Source organism: Bos indicus, chromosome 1 (genome assembly GCF_029378745.1).
Source record: "Bos indicus isolate NIAB-ARS_2022 breed Sahiwal x Tharparkar chromosome 1, NIAB-ARS_B.indTharparkar_mat_pri_1.0, whole genome shotgun sequence".
In the NCBI taxonomy this organism is placed as follows: Eukaryota; Metazoa; Chordata; class Mammalia; order Artiodactyla; family Bovidae; genus Bos; species Bos indicus.
Window position 1 is genome coordinate 88287869 of NC_091760.1, and position 18905 is coordinate 88306773.

General features: G+C 37.1%; 2 protein-coding genes across 3 annotated transcripts in view; one reads left to right on the forward strand and one right to left on the reverse strand.

The window, feature by feature from the left end:
- The window catches only part of GNB4 (G protein subunit beta 4), a 71298-nt gene extending 63686 nt beyond the window's left edge, over positions 1-7612 (forward strand). For both annotated transcript variants that reach the window (XM_070791580.1, XM_070791582.1), the window contains one exon: positions 3158-7612. In XM_070791580.1, the coding sequence (XP_070647681.1) occupies positions 3158-3264 (107 nt within the window). In that variant the 3' untranslated portion in view covers positions 3265-7612. The remainder of the gene's footprint in view (positions 1-3157) is intronic.
- Positions 7613-7965: 353 nt separating this feature from the next.
- Positions 7966-18905, reverse strand: part of MFN1 (mitofusin 1) — a 47135-nt gene continuing 36195 nt past the window's right edge. The window contains exon 18 of the mRNA XM_070791577.1: positions 7966-10136. Within this exon, the coding sequence (XP_070647678.1) occupies positions 10055-10136 (82 nt within the window). The 3' untranslated portion in view covers positions 7966-10054. The remainder of the gene's footprint in view (positions 10137-18905) is intronic.

The following is an 18905-nucleotide window of genomic DNA, read 5'->3' on the forward strand; positions in this document are numbered from 1 at the left end:
TGAGGTCTCCTGGATCCCCTGGGGAATGGCAGCCTGGCAGTTTTCATTCATGGCTGTTGTTAACCTTTGAGTTCAGTTACAGTTCATAAACCGCATTTATGTTTCTATTTTCTAAAGAGTAATATCTGATTATGTATTTTCGTGTTTGGTAAGTTTTGACATAAAGATGAACAGTGAATATAATATAGTGTGGTCTTCCAGATTACAGTTTGCTTATAATCTGACAGGAAACATTGTAATTGCTATGCATCCTCTTTTTGGTTCAGATCTTATCTAGGAAAGGGCATAGAATCACTGTCTCCTCTTAATCTCATCCTCTGAGTTCTCCCGTGCAGCTTCTGAAATTCTAGCATCAAGTCGTACTGGGGACTGTCATTAATAACAAATTACAGAGTGACTTAAAATGTTTTTTAGAATTAAAATTATATGCAAAGAATCAACTAGGTCTACATGGGTTATTACTGAAACAGCAGTCTTCTGACCTCAGCCCATATTTTCTGCTCCTAGAGGTAGCTACTTTTAAGTATTTATTTCTGTATCTTTAAATAATATAGCTGTATTGATTTTTTTAACATTTAGGCATTATCTCTTGAGGTTTGGCTTTAACGTCCTTCCTCCTACCTCAGCTTCCTTCTTCCAATTTTTCCCATGTAGTGAATTCTGTTTAGAACATCTATCAGTCAGTGTTTATTACACACTTATGAATTTTTAAAACAGTACTTACTGCTGAGCAGTGACGTATGTATGTGACTTCTTTTGCGATGCAGCTTCTTAATATTCTCTAGGGTCAAATTATTGGACTTTTAAATTTTTTGGCTCACATTCTTACATTTGATGTGCTTCTCATTACTCTTCAAACTTTCTGGAAGTTTTGTTGTGTCTGGAGGTAGATTCATTTCCGTCTATCATTCGGTGGACCTTTTCGATCTTGAAACATATACTCTGTAGCACTGGCAAGTTTTAGGAGGCTCATTTAATCAGTTGCACATTTTTCTCCTTTATCGTTCTCTTTGTAGGACTCCCATTATTCTGATGTTGGACTTCTTGGACTTTCCTTTGACTTTCTTAGTTTCTCTCTTTTCCGTCTTTTTTTGCCTGTATGTTCTGGGAGAAATCCTTGCCTTTTCTTTCCATGAACCATCTGTTAAGCTTTGGTTTTCCATTTTTGCTACCATCTTTTTGAGATTTTTTTTTTTTAAGGGCATTCTTTTTTTCATGAGTAAAAGTCTTTTGTTTCTGTAGGGCTGTTACGAAAGCCTTTCTTGAAGTTTTAAGCACAATCTTTTTGTTTTCCAAGTTGCGTTTTCTCCCCCCCTTTTTTTTTCAGTCTACTGTATAGTGTATTTCCTTGAAACTCTGATGATTTTTAGCCTCTTAATTATCCTTAAGAGTGAGGCATTAAAACTGTCTGAAAGCCCTCTGTGTATGCTTGGGGTGTACTGACAATAGGCCTCACTGAACAATGATCTGGCCAGGCTTTCATTAGGGAATTTCTGATATGTCTTTTGACCTTTCCCCCCTTGGGTCTGCTGTGTTCTCTGATGTGGATTTTTACACTTTTCTACCTGGAATCTCTGACAGTTTAGGGGCTGATTTAAGGAAGAAAGCTGGAGTGCAAAACAATTAGGAAGTTAACTTTCTGTATTCCCCAGCTTTCAGTAGTTGCACTGATCTCAGCTGTGCCTGTTTTCTTCCAGTTAAGAGACCTCGTTCTCTCTCTAGCACGTCCCCAGTCTTGTGTTCTGGGCAGGATGATAAATCATCTGACTCTGCAGAGTGAAGGTAGAGACCTGGAGAGTCTAATCGATGCCCAGATGTTTCTAATGCAGTCTTTGTTTGCCCTGTCTTTGCCCCTGTAGTTCCAGAGATACCTGGTTCCACTAGTTTCTGACCCCTTTGGAGCTTCTGCAGTCATTCTTGTTGTTGTTGGCTTATCAGACCATTTGCTTTGAACTTAGCATCTTGGGGTCCATTAATAATCACCAGCAGCAAAAAGCTCACAAACTTTTGTTGGCATTGCTCTCCTATTCTTGCTGTCCTTGTGGCTTTGTGTCCTTACCCTTTTAAATTCCTGTGTAGTTTTGAGGCTTCTGAAGTAGAGGCAGTGTCAGCATTACTAAGGATAATTTTCTACAACCTCTCTTAAGAGACAGCAGAAGAGTTCATGGTTTAGCTGATCACTTTTTTGAGGTATTAGGTGTTTTGCCTGGATTGAATCAGTATTCATAACAAAATAGAAATGTGTTTGTTTTTCATATTTTTTAACATCTGCTTGAGATTTAGTTTTGCTTTGCTGATAGCTGTTTGGTTTCAGGTTGACTCAACTGGCTACTTTCACCTTAAAATTGAATTGTGACATGAACTGCTAATTCATTCTTCTTTCCAATATGATTTGGAGTATTTAGTCACAATGGTCATTTTTTGTTACTTCAACCCATAATGGTAAATTTGCCTTTTTCCAAATATTGCTATACAGAAGGTACTGCAGAGAATATTAAAGAGTTATGCAAGATTAACTTCTGTGCCTGAGATTGGGTGAAAATGATATGCTTAATTACATTTGAGAGATATTGCAAACTCAAACAGTATATTAAAGAAAGGTTCTTACTGAGAATTTGATATAGTCCGATTTCTCTTTTAAATCTTTACATCTCATTTTCCTCCCAAACAGTTGGGAATATTTAATTTTATCCTGTCTGGTGGTCAGATCACATAAGCTTAATATTCAGAATAAACTAAAACTAGATGGTTTTAGTTTGATGGTTGCAGAGAGTTATGACCAAAACATTCCAATGTTAGTGGTTAAAGGAATACAGTAAATTATGTTGGTATTTTTGGTGGTGTATTCTTACGTTTCTGTTGTTCTGGTGGTAAAAGTTCATTGAACTTCATTTAAAATTATTAGCAAAATTCAGAAGTATGAACTTACTAGCGACATAAAAGTCTACATGTTTTTGAAGAGATGATTTTGAAGAAGGCAGTTATACATTTTTCAAAAATGAAAAACAATTTGATGCATGTCAGAAATTCATGTAATACAAAGAAATTTTATTTTATATACATGCCCGTAAGTACCCATCTAAGATCTTTCTGCATACACTTGTTTAATCCTAAAACTTGCCCATTGCTAACTTTTTAATGAACTTTTGTCTTTCAGGTGTTCTTGCTGGTCATGACAACCGTGTCAGCTGTTTAGGTGTAACTGATGATGGCATGGCTGTGGCAACAGGGTCTTGGGACAGTTTTCTTAGAATCTGGAATTAACAATACATGCAAAATTTCCATTCTCCACTGATACCTGGAGAAATCAGTACTACAGCCTATAGCTGTGAAAAAGAATTTACCTTATATTTGCAGGTGAAGATTTTTCTATTGAGATTATTATATACAAAAAAGAAGCTTTCAGTAAACTACAAAATAAAAAAGGTGAAAACAAGGTAAAGGTGCTTGCTGAGATTAGGACCAGAGTATTAATCTGAGGAGTTGAGCTCATTTAACCTTGATGAATTCTTGCTTGTATTGTCTAATTCTTTGTGTAGACAGAAATGTACACATTACAGCAACCTATCATGTTAGAATGTATGTTTGCATTTCTTCAGTTACATTTTTAACTTTATATATAAGTATCGCATTTTTGTGTTCTGTAGTGGAGGAACAAGGCACAGTAATACATGGAAGTGAGACCATACATGTGTGTACTGATGTTTAAAGAATATCTCCTTGAATTCCAGCTTTCTTTCAGAGATCTTTCAGAGATCCTGGTTGCTGTTTAAGAATGCTGACAACAGGGACCTACTATACAGCTCAGTGTTATCTGGCAGCCTGGATGGAAGTTTGGGGGAGAATGGATACATGTATGTGTGGCTGAGTCCACTTCGTTGTTCGCCTGAAACTATCCCAACATAATCGGCTATACCCCAATACAAAACAAAAAGTAAAAAAAAAATGCTGTCAGACATAGGTACCACTGAGGGGAGTCTGTGTGAGTATCAATAGTTTCTGTCTCATCCTCTGCCATCTTATCAATTTAAGTAAGTGCTTATATTGAGTCCTTTAAAGGGGACATAATCTAAAGGCTAGGGAGTCTCACTCTGGAATTTGAGACATACATAAGAAACTCATATTATATTAACAGGTAGATAGCAGTAATCACATGAATGTTCTTATTTTTTAAAGTTGGATATGATCAAATGACACTTAGCATTCTAAATAGTTAGGCTTTCCTACTGATTTCATCTTCTAGAGGTGAGTTTGCAGGGTGCACTCTGATGAACATTTGGACTATCTTTGCATCTGAAGAAACTTTCCCAGTGTTTCCATCAGTATGTATCTAGGAAGGACACATAGTGTGTGATGGCATTATGATTTTGAAAGAAGTATAAAATCTAACACATCTATTTGTTACATTGTTACAAATAGTTACAATGTAAGGTTGCTTTATGAATGTTCATATAAAATCTGAATCGATGTTAACTCTGTCTTCAAATATTTAAAAAGTAAACATTCAAGCTTTTTGATCTTCTGTACCATTTCCTCCCACTAGGACAAAATACTGGTTTCTAAGTGGTTTTGCTTCAGAGGATACCTAGATCAAAGTGATCCTCACTTTAAAGCCAAAAGATAATTCCAAGAGCAGTTCTTAAAGGAGTCAGAGGAAAATACTAAGCAATTTCTCTGCTTGTCAATGATATAATGTGTTTATTACTAGAATGAGCCCCCTTGAATTTAAACAAAGATACTTTTGCTCCTGAATTTTCTCTTACAAATAATCTAAATGATTGACGATAGATTAAGTCATTTGATAATGAAGTCATGGAGTTTTCCTAATATAGAGGTGTGTTGTGTTTTGTACTTAGTAAACTGTCAGTTACTGTTGAGCTAGATCTGTTAGCTTTTGATTACCTGTAATCCAAAATACTCCCAAATTTTACTTGTAAATTTCCATTTTTATATTGTGGATGTGCGAATAAGTGCATCTGCCGTAAGGAAGTAACTGTTTTAGGATACTAAAAAGAGAATAAAATGGAAAAAGATTAAGATATAGGACCAAAAAAAAAAACAAAACCCCAGACTGTTGTAGATGGCAGGCATGAATGTATATTTATATACATATAACATAAATCCTGTTATGTTTGTGGACTATTTAAGAAGTGATATAAAGAGCAGCTCTTTGAGATAAGGCAAGACAATTTTTAAGGGACAGTCATTTCCAAAAATAGGAGTGAGGATTACCATGTAGTTCAGCAATTTATTCCAAAATCCTGTTGAAGCAAGCACTTGTAGCATGTGCAAAATTGCCTTATATATATGAATAGTATCGCCACTAGTTTGAAAATGATTCTAGTAACAAGATAATTTAGAGGCACAGACTTTAAGAATTCTGTGGTCTTAAACATGTTGATAAAAATGATTTAATATTATTAAACTTTTTGTAGGTGGTTAAAAGGCAGTTATCATAATTAAACATGTACTAGGCAACTGAAAATTAACCACTATCATGGCTGATTATACATATGACCAAATGGTGATACCATATTAATTAACTTACAGGTTAAAACTTTTGTTATCTAGTGATATGGGTCCCACTTGCTAAATTTGTGTACTTGCAGTCTGAGTTCATCTGATTGTATATTTAAAACTTCCTGAAATTGGTATATTTTGTAGATGCACAGTACAGCTTGAATCTTAGTTTTTCCAAACTTAAAAGAGGCCAAATGTAGTTTAAGGAATTTGCATCAATATTGCAGTTCTGGTGCCTGATTTTTTTTTCTTTTTACCTAAGAAACATTTAAACATAATGTGCCTCAGTTGGGTTTATTTGTAAATTCTTTAATCATTGCATAAAGAACACTTAAGATATGGCAGTATTTTAAAGGCAAATATTCTTTTCTAAAAGTGGGGTGATGGCCTTGTGTTCAGCAAATCAACCCATAAACCTCAAAAAAAGCACTTCATGCTGTCACTAAGGACACTGCCTCCACTTTGATGGACCGGCCTCATTTTTGACAGCTGTGCTATTAGAGCTTTAGATTAAATATTCAAGTTTCTTCCCTAGCTCAAATTTCTATAGTTGTAAATCCATGGTTACAACAGCATATTGAGTTCCATCTTTAGAGAGGCAAAGATTTAGGCTTAATATCCAAGAGACACTTAAGTATCAAGAGATACTTAAACTTCTTAATTCTGCAAGAGGGCTTACCTGGTAGGCCGTCTCCTTAATTTAGACTCATCTGAACTGATTAATACTGCATGATGATAGTAAATTAGTCTCTTAGACATAACAGAAGTAGGTGCTTCTGAAATATGTTAAGTAATTTTAAAGTTAACCTATTGAAAGAGAAATAAACCTCGGCTTCTTCAGGTGACAAAATGAAATTTTTGAAGTTGCTAAAAAATACATATATAACTAACCTTCTCCAACACTTGATGTTTTAGATTTAGAAATTACATTCTGTTTTAAAAATGAAGATGTTCAGGGAAATTTATGCTTATTGGTGAGTGTCTCACAGTTTAAATTATAACAGTCGAATACTTGTGGCTTACCTGTTGATGTGTTTAAATGTAATGGAAACTGATTAAAAACAATCTCCCAAACAGGCCCATGATTTTAGTAATAGATTCTTTCTAAAATCTTTAGGGTGTGAGTTAGGCTTAAAAACATTTTCAAATTATTATATGTTCAGTTTCTAATTTCCCTTTTGCCATCGTGGAAAGCAAAATTTTAAACTATTTCTTACCTCATTTGAATTTTGAAAACACCCACCAGACTATCTTGTGAGAAATGATAGCACAGTGGATAATATTGGTATTTTAAATTAGACTAAACAGAATGTGATGCACCCTTCATATTTACTACTCCCATTGTTCATTGTAAGTTGCCTTAAATTCAGTGCTATATTTAAAAGTATTGGTTATAATAGGTACTCAATAAAATGGTCTGTAGTTGAATGTCTAAGCTAGCATTGTTTAAAAAGTAATTTATTAATCAGAATGATGGTACAACTTGTGTTTAGCAAATTTGTTTGCATGTTGATAAAATTTCCTAAGTCTTTTTTCTTAAAACCAGTATTGAGCCTATAAAATAATTGACTAATGCAGCATATGGAAAAACTGGTTAAATTTTAGTTTCAATTGATGTTAAGTGTGCCCGACAAAATCTTACATCATACAGTATTTTTTAATTAATATAACTTCAGTGATATACTTGGTAGATATTTCAAGCCTTTTCTGTCTCTTACACAATGGTGCTCTATCCTATTGTTTTCTCTTCTCAAAGAAGCATCTGAACACTTGCATTTGCATATTCTTATCCAAAGGCATTCACATCTAAATGGGTTTTTTAAGCTGATTAAAATGTTTTTCTTCACCTAGAGTGGCTTCTACAACACTTGTGGCCAACTGAACCTGAATGTCAGTAGTGTGTGGGAAAGGTGAATGTATTAGATTAAAGCTCTTAGAAAAAAGCTTTAAACCAAACTATGTACTTGTATCATGACTTAACAGTATTCTTGAATCATTCTTGCAGTAATTCATTCCTTTATTTGTATAGTAGCTCTGTGAAATAATGTTGCTGTGAATTGATATTGTAATCAATAAAGTGCTTTTAACCAGATTTCATGTAGCATGTTTTAAATCAGTTTTTAGTAGGATTACTTTTTTAAGTCTCAGAATTAAACTCCAAGCCCAGCAGTTCATGCTCAGCTCTGATTCTCTAAGCATTCTCATCGTGAAAAACGCATGGGCTGCCAGAAGCAAGGAAGAGATTGGAGGTCCAATGACCTATCCTATAGTAAGTACTGTGAATGCTGGCCTACTGTTAAAAGGCCACAGATTTTCATTAGAAAGCAAAATTTAAGTCATTCTTCCCTTAAAGCTCCCTTATGATAAAAATGAGCCAGTTTTCCCAAGATAGCTTATATGCTTGCCGTAAAAATCTTCAAAAATAAAAGATTAACACTCACTAAATGCCAGTATAAATGTTCTATTTATCAACTTTCAGGCAAACAAGTTTTATTTTCACCTTGCATATTATAAAAAGTCTAGATTTGTAAAAAGCTAAAGGTTATACAAAGTTTATAAATAATCCTGCAAACACACATAGTAGACAAGTCAATGTGCAGAAACTTGAACATCGGCCATAAATCACAATTCTTGATCATTCGTGGGCTTGGTCATAGGTGCACTTACCACAAGCATAAAGGTGGGCTTCATTATTTTAGTGTCCCACTTCCAACATTCATATATTTTCAAACTTGATCAGGCAGAACTGGATTCAAGCTACTAATGGAAAATTTAGTATAAACTTACTACAGCAGAACCACTATTCCACAGTTCCCAAATTTTGGCATGCATCAAGGATCACCTTGAGGGCTTGTTAAACCAGAAACTGCTGGTGCCCAAATCTAGTATTTGATTCAGTAGGTCTGGGATGAGCCCCAAGAATAATTCTTACAACTTGACTAGTGATACTGTTGACTGAGGGACTGAACTGTGAGAGCCACTGTACTTAGCACTCATGGGATAATACCAAACCACTATACTATTTCAGAAGTTTCAAGTACTTGTGTATAAAGATTAAGGCCTTCAACTTGTAACCTTAATTAGCAGTACCCAATCTTAAACATCAGTTTGTTCTGTTGCAGTTGTTACTTAGTCCCACTTCTTGGTGACTTGTATAGTTTTTTGGTTATAAAGCCACAATGTTAGCTATAAATGAATATCTGGATTTGAATATTGCATTCTAGTATCTGATTTGCATAAACAAACATTAAAGGCTTCTATGGCCTAAATAATTTTATTTTCTCCTTAAAATAACCTGAAAAAGTGTTGCACCTGTTGTGAAGACTGAATAGCATCCAAGAGACTTAAACGTACAGAAAAAGTACTAAGTATTAAAAGAAGAAAAAAAGCCTGAAACATTATCCCTCCCGTGGAAGAGCATCAACTCTACCAGCCAAATGCACTGTGTCTTCTGGGATTGTGGATTCCTAACATGCACTTGGTGATGCTGATTCAGTGGTCCTCAAAACTAGTTTTGCATAGCAAAGCCTTAGACCAGTTTTTAATGTTTCCATATATGTTTCTATTAGTTTTTTTTTTTTTTTTTTAACACAGAAACAAACACAATATTTTAACTCAAACATTTTCATTAAGGTAAAAAATAAAATTTTTAACCGTGCCCTGTCAAATTCATACAATTAAATAACATAAAAAGTCACCGTGGGGGACAGCCCAGCAGTATCCTTGGCAAATACTTTTCGAAGAACAGCATTTTTGACTGTAGCCACCCAAAATTCAGATCTTCCATCTCTTTGGCTATTTTTATCACTTCAAACTTAACTCTTAAAACAGAAAGCTTTCCTTACTGGAATCAACAGCTGAGACTGAACTTGTTTCTTGAGAAACATGAGCAGACTATTTAGACCCAAATACTTTCATAAAGGACTTTCTAATAACAAACCTATACACTGCTTTACATCAGTTTCAATGGGAATAAAAGGGAGTAAAAACAGCGTTATTTATTAGTGGTTTACATACCTGTCAGGATGGCAAAAGTGATTGTAACCTGCATAAATAATACACTCAAGAACATTCCGCACTCCTTTGTGGTTACAGCAATATAGTTTATAAAACAAAAATATGATTATTCCCATTAAAGTCGGCATCAAAAATTAGTTTTGAGAAAGAAGGTGAAAGGAGCATTCTCTAACTCCTGGATGCCAGGAAGCAGAGTTTTTCAGAATCAAAAACAGAGAGCCCTAATTAAGAGCAAGGCCCCACCCCTCAGGGGTCACAGAGTTGTTTCTTTTGCTTTAAACTAATTCATCATTTTCATATATCAAAGGAATTTTCTTTACCCAAAATTAAAGAGACACCATAACATTCTTCAGAAGTGCAAACACCCTGAGATAGATCAATACCGGGATCTACTCAAGGAATTGGTATTTAGGTATAGTTAGTATAATTCATACTTAAAATCACTTCATAAAAATAACCGTCCAAATCTTCCAAACTCCATTTTCTCCTATGATGATCACCAAAGCAATCTCTATTGTTAAGATTCTTCTTCTCTGCTTGAATGTAGAAACCGCTTAGTAAAATTCTCCAGCTGGTTTTCAAGTTGAACAGCTTTATTTCTAATTAAAAAAAAATGAATAAATACCAATCTAATTATCATAAAGGTCAATGAGAAAAAAATGCATCCCATCCAAATCTTGAAAAAAAAAAAAAAATCCCTAGTTAGCTGTTGCTACATTTATCTGAATTCAGATTCACTCTTAAAAGCGTTTACTATATATGCTACTATAACTTAGTAATAAATACAGACTCCACTGGCCAGGAAAGATATACTGAGATCAAATCTTTAACAAGAATAAAAAGCCTAATATGTATACCCATGGCTGATTCATGTTGAGGTTTGACAGAAAACAAAATTCTGTAAAGCAATTATCCTTCAATTAAAAAATAAAAACTGAAAAAAAAAAAAAAGAATGAAAAGCTTAAGAGACAGTGGAGTCACACCACCTTACAAAGAAATTATATCCTAAGTCACATAAAGATGTAATTGTTCCTGAATTCCCTATAAGTATAAAACATAGAATAAGTGGTTTTATGTATACATACAGTAGCTGGCAGATGTCAAAGGACCATAGTTGACAAATATATATATTTTTTAAATATTAAAAAATTGTATATAAATAAACCAAATGCCCATAAAAAGAAAGCAGGTTTGTGTCTCCCATTCTCATAATGTGCCTTGGTGCACACACATACTTAAATGAATCTCTCTCTTTCCTTCTTGGTCTTGTTTTGTATGTTGCTAAATGGATATTGTCAAGGTCATATAATTTAAATGTGCATGTGAACTCCACTGTGTATTTCTCCAGAAAATGCTCCTGAGATACATAAGTACCAGTAATCAGGTTTGTTTTTTTAACTATAGCAAGATGAAAAAATAAAAACTTACCTCAGTTAAAAATTGTTTTCTATTGGATATTGTTTCACCAAATTTGAAAAGCTGTATTTGGGATGATCTAACTTAGGAGCAATGGAACACACGAAATTCGCTTCGGTGGGGGGTGGGGTGTGTGTGTGAGAAAGGATGTTGGGGTCTAAGTCACAGTCAGTCAAGTTTTCAGAGACTATAAACAGAAATGCGATGAGAATGTGACCGCTGATCAGACACAAATACCATGCATGGACAGATTTTGTGTGTGTGTGTGTGTGTGTCTGTCTGTAAGGATGTTGGGGTCTAAGTCACAGGCAGTCACGTTTTCAGAAACTGGAACAGAAACACAATGAGAATGTGACTGGTGATCAGGCTGAAATACCATGCATGGACAGATTCTGTGTGTGTGTCTGTCTGTCTGTCTGTAAGGATGTTGGGGATAAGTCACAGGCAGTCACATTTTCAGAGACTCTGGAACAGAAACGCAATGAGAATGTAATTGCTGATCAGACTGAGATACCATGGACAGATATTTGTGTTCCAAAATTCAGGACGCAAGGACAGCCTCTCCAATTTGCAGACATTGCAAACTTTTTATACAGGCAGCGCGGGCGCAGGAGGGCCTAGAGGAGCTATCCTACGTTGAAGGTCAGGAAGGGCAGCGGTGAGGAGATACCCCTCGTCCAAATTAAGGAGCAATGGCTGTGCTTTGCTGGAGCAGCCATCACGAGATACCCCATGCCCAAGGTAAGAGAAACCCAAGTAAGACAGTAGGTGTTGCAAGAGGGCATCAGAGGGCAAACACAATGAAAGCATACTCACAGAAAACTAGTCAATCTAATCACACTAGGACCACAGCCTTGTCTAACTCAATGAAACTAAGCCATGCCCGTGGGGCAACCCAAGACAGGCGGGTCATGGTGAAGAGATTTGACAGAATGTGGTCCACTGGAGAAGGGAATGGCAAACCACTTCAGTATTCTTGCCTTGAGAACCCCATGAACAGTATGAAAAGGCAAAATAATAGGATACTGAAAGAGAAACTCCCCAGGTCAGTAGGTGCCCAATATGCTACTGGAGATCAGTGGAGAAATAACTCCAGAAAGAATGAAGGGATGGAGCCAAAGCAAAAGCAATACCCAGCTGTGGATGTGACTGGTGACAGAAGCAAGGTCCGATGCTGTAAAGAGCACTATTGCATAGGAACCTGGAATGTCAGGTCCATGAATCAAGGCAAGTTGGAAGTGGTCAAACAAGAGATGGCAAGAGTGAATCTTGACATTCTAGGAATCAGTGAACTGAAATGGACTGGAATGGGTGAATTTAACTCAGATGACCATTATATCTACTACTGCGGGCAGGAATCCCTCAGAAGAAATGGAGTGGCCATCACGGTCAACAAAAGAGTCCGAAATGCAGTACTTGGATGCAATCTCAAAAATGACAGAATGATCTCTGTTCGTTTCCAAGGCAAACCATTCAATACCACAATAATCCAAGTCTATGCCCCAACCAGTAATGCTGAAGAAGCTCAAGTTGAATGGTTCTATGAAGACCTACAAGATCTTTTAGAACTAACACCCAAAAAAGATGTCCTTTTCATTATAGGGGACTGGAATGCAAAACTAGGAAGTCAAGAAACACCTGGAGTAACAGGCAAATTTGGCCTTGGAATACGGAATGAAGCAGGGCAAAGACTAACAGAGTTTTGCCAAGAAAATGCACTGGTCATAACCAACACCCTCTTCCAACAACACAAGAGAAGACTGTATACATGGACATCACCAGATGGTCAACACCAAAATCAGATTGATTATATTCTTTGCAGCCAAAGATGGAGCAGCTCTATAGAGTCAGCAAAAACAAGACCAGGAGCTGACTGTGGCTCAGACCATGAACTCCTTATTGCCAAAATCAGACTGAAATTGAAGAAAGTAGGGAAAACCACTAGACCATTCAGGTATGACCTAAATCAAATCCCTTAAGATTATACAGTGGAAGTGACAAATAGATTTAAGGGCTTAGATCTGATAGACAGAGTGCCTGAAGAACTATGGACGGAGGTCTGTGACACTGTACAGGAGGCAGTAATCAAGACCATCCTCAGGAAGAAGAAAGGCAAAATGGTTGCCTGAGGAGCTTTTCTCAAATAGCTGAGAAAGAAATGATGCAAAAAGCAAAGGAGAAAAGGAAAGATATACCCATTTGAATGCAGAGTTCCAAAGAATAGCAAGGAGAGATAAGAAGGCCTTCCTCAGTCATCAGTGCAAAGAAATAGAGGAAAACAACAAAATGGGAAAGACTACAGATATCTTAAAGAAAATTAGAGATATCAAGGGAACATTTCATGCAAAGATGGGCTCAATAAAGGACAGAAACGGTATGGACCTAACAGAAGCAGAAGATGAGACGGCAAGAATACACAGAAGAACTATACAAAAAAGATCTTCACGATCCAGATAATCAATAATCACGATGGTGTGATCACTCACCTTGAACCAGACATCCTGGAATGCAAAGTCAAGTGGACCTTAGGAAGCATCACTATGAACAAAGCTAGTGGGGGTGATGGAATTGCAGTTGAGCTATTTAAATTCCTAAAAGATGATGCTGTGAAAGTGCTGCACTCAATATGCCAGCAAATTTGGAAAACTCAGCAGTGGCCACAGGACTGGAAAAGGTCTGTTTTCATTCCAATCCCAAAGAAAGGCAATGCCAAAGAATGCTCAAACTACCGCACAACTGCGCTCATCTCACACGCTAGTAAAGTAATGCTCAAATTCTCCAAGCCAGGCTTCAACAGTACGTGAACCGTGAACTTTCAGATGTTCAGCTGGATTTAGAAAAGGCAGAGGAACCACAGATCAAATTGCCAGCATTCGCTGGATCATCAAAAAAGCAAGAGAGTTCCAGAAAAACATCTATTTCTGCTTTATTGACTATGCCAAAGGCTTTGACTGTGTGGATCACAATAAACTGTGGAAAATTCTGAAAGAGATGGGAATACCAGACCACCTGACCTGCCTCTTGAGAAACCTATATGCAGGTCAGGAAGCAACAGTTAGAACTGGACATGGAACAACAGACTGGTTCCAAATCGGGAAAGGAGTAGGTCAAGGCTTTATACTTTCACCCTACTTACTTAACTTATATGCAGAATTCAGTTCAGTTGCTCAGTCGTGTCCAACTCTTTGCGACCCCATGAACCGCAGCATGCCAGGCCTCCCTGTCCATCACAAACTCCTGGAGTCCACCCAAACCCATGTCCCTTGAGTCGGTGATGCCATCCAACTATCTCATCCTCTGTCGTCCCCTTCTCCTCCTGCCCTCAATCTTTCCCAGCATCAGGGTGTTTTCAAATGAGTAGCTCTTCACTTCAGGTGGACAAAGTATTGGAGCTTCAGCTTCATGCAAAATGCCGGGCTGGATGAAGCACAGATCAGATCAGATCAGATCAGTCACTCAGTCGTGTCCGACTCTTTGCGACCCCATGAATCACAGCACGCCAGGCCTCCCTGTCCCTCACCAACTCCTGGAGTTCACTCCGACTCACGTCCATCGCGATGAAGCACAAGCTGGAATCAAAACTGCCTGGAGAAGTATCAATAACCTCAGATATGCAGATGACACCACTCTTATGGAAGAAAGGGAAGAAGAACTAAAGAGCCTCTTGATGAAAGGGCAAGAGGAGAGTCAAAAAGTTGGCTTAAAACTTGGCATTCAGAAAACTAATATCATGACATCCGGTCCCATCACTCAAGGCAAATAGATAGGGAAACAATGGAAACAGTGAGAGACTTTATTTTTGCAGGCTCCAAAATCACTGCAGATGGTGACCGCAGCCATGAAATTAAAAGACGATTGCTCCTTGGAAGAAAATCTATGACTAACCTAGACAGCATATTAAAAAGCAGAGACATTACTTTGCCAACAAAGGTCCGTCTAGTCAAGGCTATGGTTTTTCCAGTAGTCATGTATGGATGTGAGAGCTGGACTATAAAGAAAGCTGAGTGCCAAAGAATTGATGCTTTTGAACTGTGGTGTTGGAGAAGACTCTTGAGAGTCCCTTGGACTGCAAGGAGATCCAACCAGTCCATCCTAAAGGAAATCAGTCCTGAATATTCACTGGAAGGACTGATACTGAAGCTGAAACTCCTATCCTTTGGCCACCTGATGCTAAGAACTGACTCATTTGAAAAGACCCTGACGCTGGGAAGATTGAAGGAAGGAGGAGAAGGGGACGAGAGGATGAGATGATTGGATGGCATCACTGACTCAATAGACATGAGTTTGAGTAAGCTCTGGGAGTTGGTGATGGACAGGGAAGCCTGGCATGCTGCAGTCCATGGGGTCGCAGAGTCGGACACAACTGAGTGACTGAACTGAACTGAGCCCTGGAATTTGCCATTGATTTGGGCAAACTAGCTGCGCTCACTGCTACTAGGGTGTCATTAGTTCTAGCCCTTTCGTTACACAGAGTTAGGAATTATATGCATGCCTGTATGAATGGATATTTTAATCACAAGTTCATATGGATAACTCTTAATTCCCATCCAACATTGCCGAGGTCTTCACTGCCTTCTTCTATTTCCTATTTTTATTTCCCTTCTTCTACAGTGAAAATCCTAGTTCCCAACATAGCAAGGAATTTACTCATTTGCTCAGTCCTATAATACACACAGAACAATTGTAAAATTGCTGTTTCTCTACCACTATACATAACAGCCTAATACACCTGATTCAAGATTTCTTGTTTTTATTTTTGTAAGTCCTTTTATCTTAGGTTAAAGGTATATAATCAAATTCTGTGTTAAAAGTTTACTTGGATTCATTTTTTTTTTTATTCTGAGAATTTGTTATTAAAGTACAGTCAGTTAATTTGCTGCTGTCTGTATTCAGTTTTAGAAGTTTTTTCCCTCCCAACCTTGTTAATTTCATTTTAAAAAATATATAAAATATTAAAAAGTTTCCAAAACTCATAACTACACAAAAAGGTTTAACAGAGCATAGCCACTCCCTCCACCATCCCTTTTACTCTGTTCCTACCCATTCCTCGCAGGTAACTAATTAGTTTCTGGTTATCTCTTCTCTATTTACTTTTGCTATATCAAAATTATGATGTTTTCTTCATGTGGAACAGAGAAATGGGACAGAATACTGGATCAAGAAAGAATTTTAAGATGGAAGACATAACAGAATGTTTGCATTATTTTCTAAATGATTCCACAGAAACTGAAATTGAAGATGTAGAAGGGATAGGATAACTACAGAAGGAAATATCCATCAAAATTCCTTCTGCTTAATTTGAGGGACATTGAAGAATTCCCATATTCCAAAATAGACTGCCATCCTGTTTGTAACCTTCCAAATTACTAATATCTATGGCTCTAGAGAACTCATATAAAAATAGGGTTATTATTTAGAAGGATAATTAAGCTAACACTACCTACTAATGTGGGGCTTCCCTGGTGGCTCAGTAATAACAAATCCACGTGATAATGCAGGAGATATGGGCTCAATCCCTGGGTCAGGAAGATCCCCTAGAGAAAGAAAGGGCAACCCACTCCAGTATTTTTGCCTGGGAAATCCCATGGACAGAGGAGTCTCACAAAAGAGTTGGATACAACTTAGCAACTAAACAATTACAATCTATTAATGGCAGTAGGAGAAATTCTGCCCTGGCAAGTGGGAAGTTTCAAACTTGAGCTAGACATTTAAGAGGAAAAGAGGTGAGAAGAGAATGACTCAAACAAGGATCTGTATAATAGCACTGACAGATAATAATGATTGTGCTAGAAAAACAAACTCACATCTCTGGGAACCTCTTGGAAAATTTACTAATATGCTAATGAGTAACAGGGTTATTCCTCATGATGCTGTCAGTGTGGCACAGAGGGAAGAACATAAACTTCACAGAGAGGTCTGGCCTTAAATCCCAAATGAATTACCTAATAGCTACATAACCACTGGCAAGTTATTACTTAACATCTCAGAGCCACAGTTTTCTTACCTATCATGTTAATATAGGACATAAACAGAATAATGTACAGCATTGCCCCTGGCCCAGATGAGTGTGCACACTCAGGTGTGTTCGACTGTGTGTGACTCTATGGACTGTAGCACACCAGGCTCCTCTGCCCATGGAATTTTCCAGGCAAGAATAATGGAGTGGGTTGCCATTTCCTTCTCCAGGGGATCTTCCCGAACCAGGGATCAAATTTCTGTCTCTTGTACCTGGCCCAGAACATATGTTTAATAAGTAGTTCCTATAATCAACACAGATTAACAAGGTAAAGTTCTACAATAACATGCCTGAAAGGAATCCGTGCAATCACACCATCTCAGGCAGTATTTGGGGCTTTCTGGATAGCTCAGCAGTAAAGGATTCGCCTGCAGTGCAGGAAACATAGGAGACCTGGGTTCAATTCCTGGGTCAGGAAGATCCCCTGGAGGAGGTCATGGCAATCCACTCCAGTATTCTTGCCAGGAAAATCCCAAGGACAAGGAGCCTGGTGGGCTACTTAGTCCATGGGGTCACAAAGAGTTGGACACAACTGATCATGCACATACGCAGGTGGTATTTGGTAAGAGAAAAAAAAATGTCCACGTAATTCCAATTCTCAATTTTCAGAATGTCCCAGAATCTATTTTTAAAAGTGTAAAAATATATGCTGACATACTAAAGTGCCAATGATTTAAAAGAAACCATTCTAGGGAGATGTTGATCAAATGTTAAAAACCTCTAGTTATAAGGTGAATACCTTCTGGGGATTTAATGTACAACATGGTGACTACAGTGTGGTTCAGATGGTAAAGAATCTGCCTGCAATGGGGGAGTGACCCAGGTTCAATCCCTGGATCAGGAAAATCCTCTGGAGAAGGAAATGACAACCCACTCCAGCATTCCTGCCTGGAAAATCCCATGGACAGAGGTGCCTGGTGGGCTACAGTCCATGGGGAGGCAGTCAGTCAGACACAACTGGGCAACTAACACTTTCACTTCACTTTCATTGCATACTTGAAAGTTGCTATAGAACAGATCTTAAATATCCTACATACACACACACACAGAGCTAATTATACGAGGTGATAGATGTATTAACTAACCTTAACTTCCATAATCATTTTGCAATTTATATATCAAATGATCACTTTGTACACCTTAAACTTACACAATGTTATGTTAACTGTATCAATTATATCAATAAAGCTGGAGAAAGTAATAATAGAAACTATTCTGCAAGTTAACTGCTAACAACTCAGAATAAACTAAGGAATACCTACAGCTCACAAAGAAATGAACATAAATCTATTACAAGCAATATTACCCAATCTTATAATTTTATAAATTCATATACACACAAGAGAATTAAGGACACTGAATAAAACAGTATTTTAAGTTTCTATTTTACTTTCAAATTAATCTACAAACCAAAATGTAACATGGAAAGTCTTAAATGACCTTTAACTAAATACTGAAAAATACAATAAACTTTCAGAGCCTAGAATCAGTAATAACAACCCCAAAACCCCATACATAAGAGTCTTAATATGTGCAATGGCAATGAGACTCAAAGCATACAGTTTTATCCTATAGACCGTCGTTTTCCTTGACAACTAGTAATGACTTCTCTTTCATCTTAAATAATCGGTGTGTGGTCTATTTCTGTTCTAGAAGATGCGCTTTAAAGGTCACAATCTTAGTTTGCAATACTAAGATGATTAGAATGCATCAACAATGCAATCCCGAATGTCTTAGAAAACTTTCCAGTAGGGTGCTAATCCACAGACAGAGCTATTTTGCTTGTGGAGGGAGAAAGACGCATCCTTACTAAGAGAAAAGGAAGGGAGAGGAAAAAAGGAAAAAAAGGGAGAGAGAGAGATGCAAAATAACAAAGCACTGCTTCCATAAACAAATGAAAGTCTGTTCTTAAACTTTGGGAAATTCTATCTATCT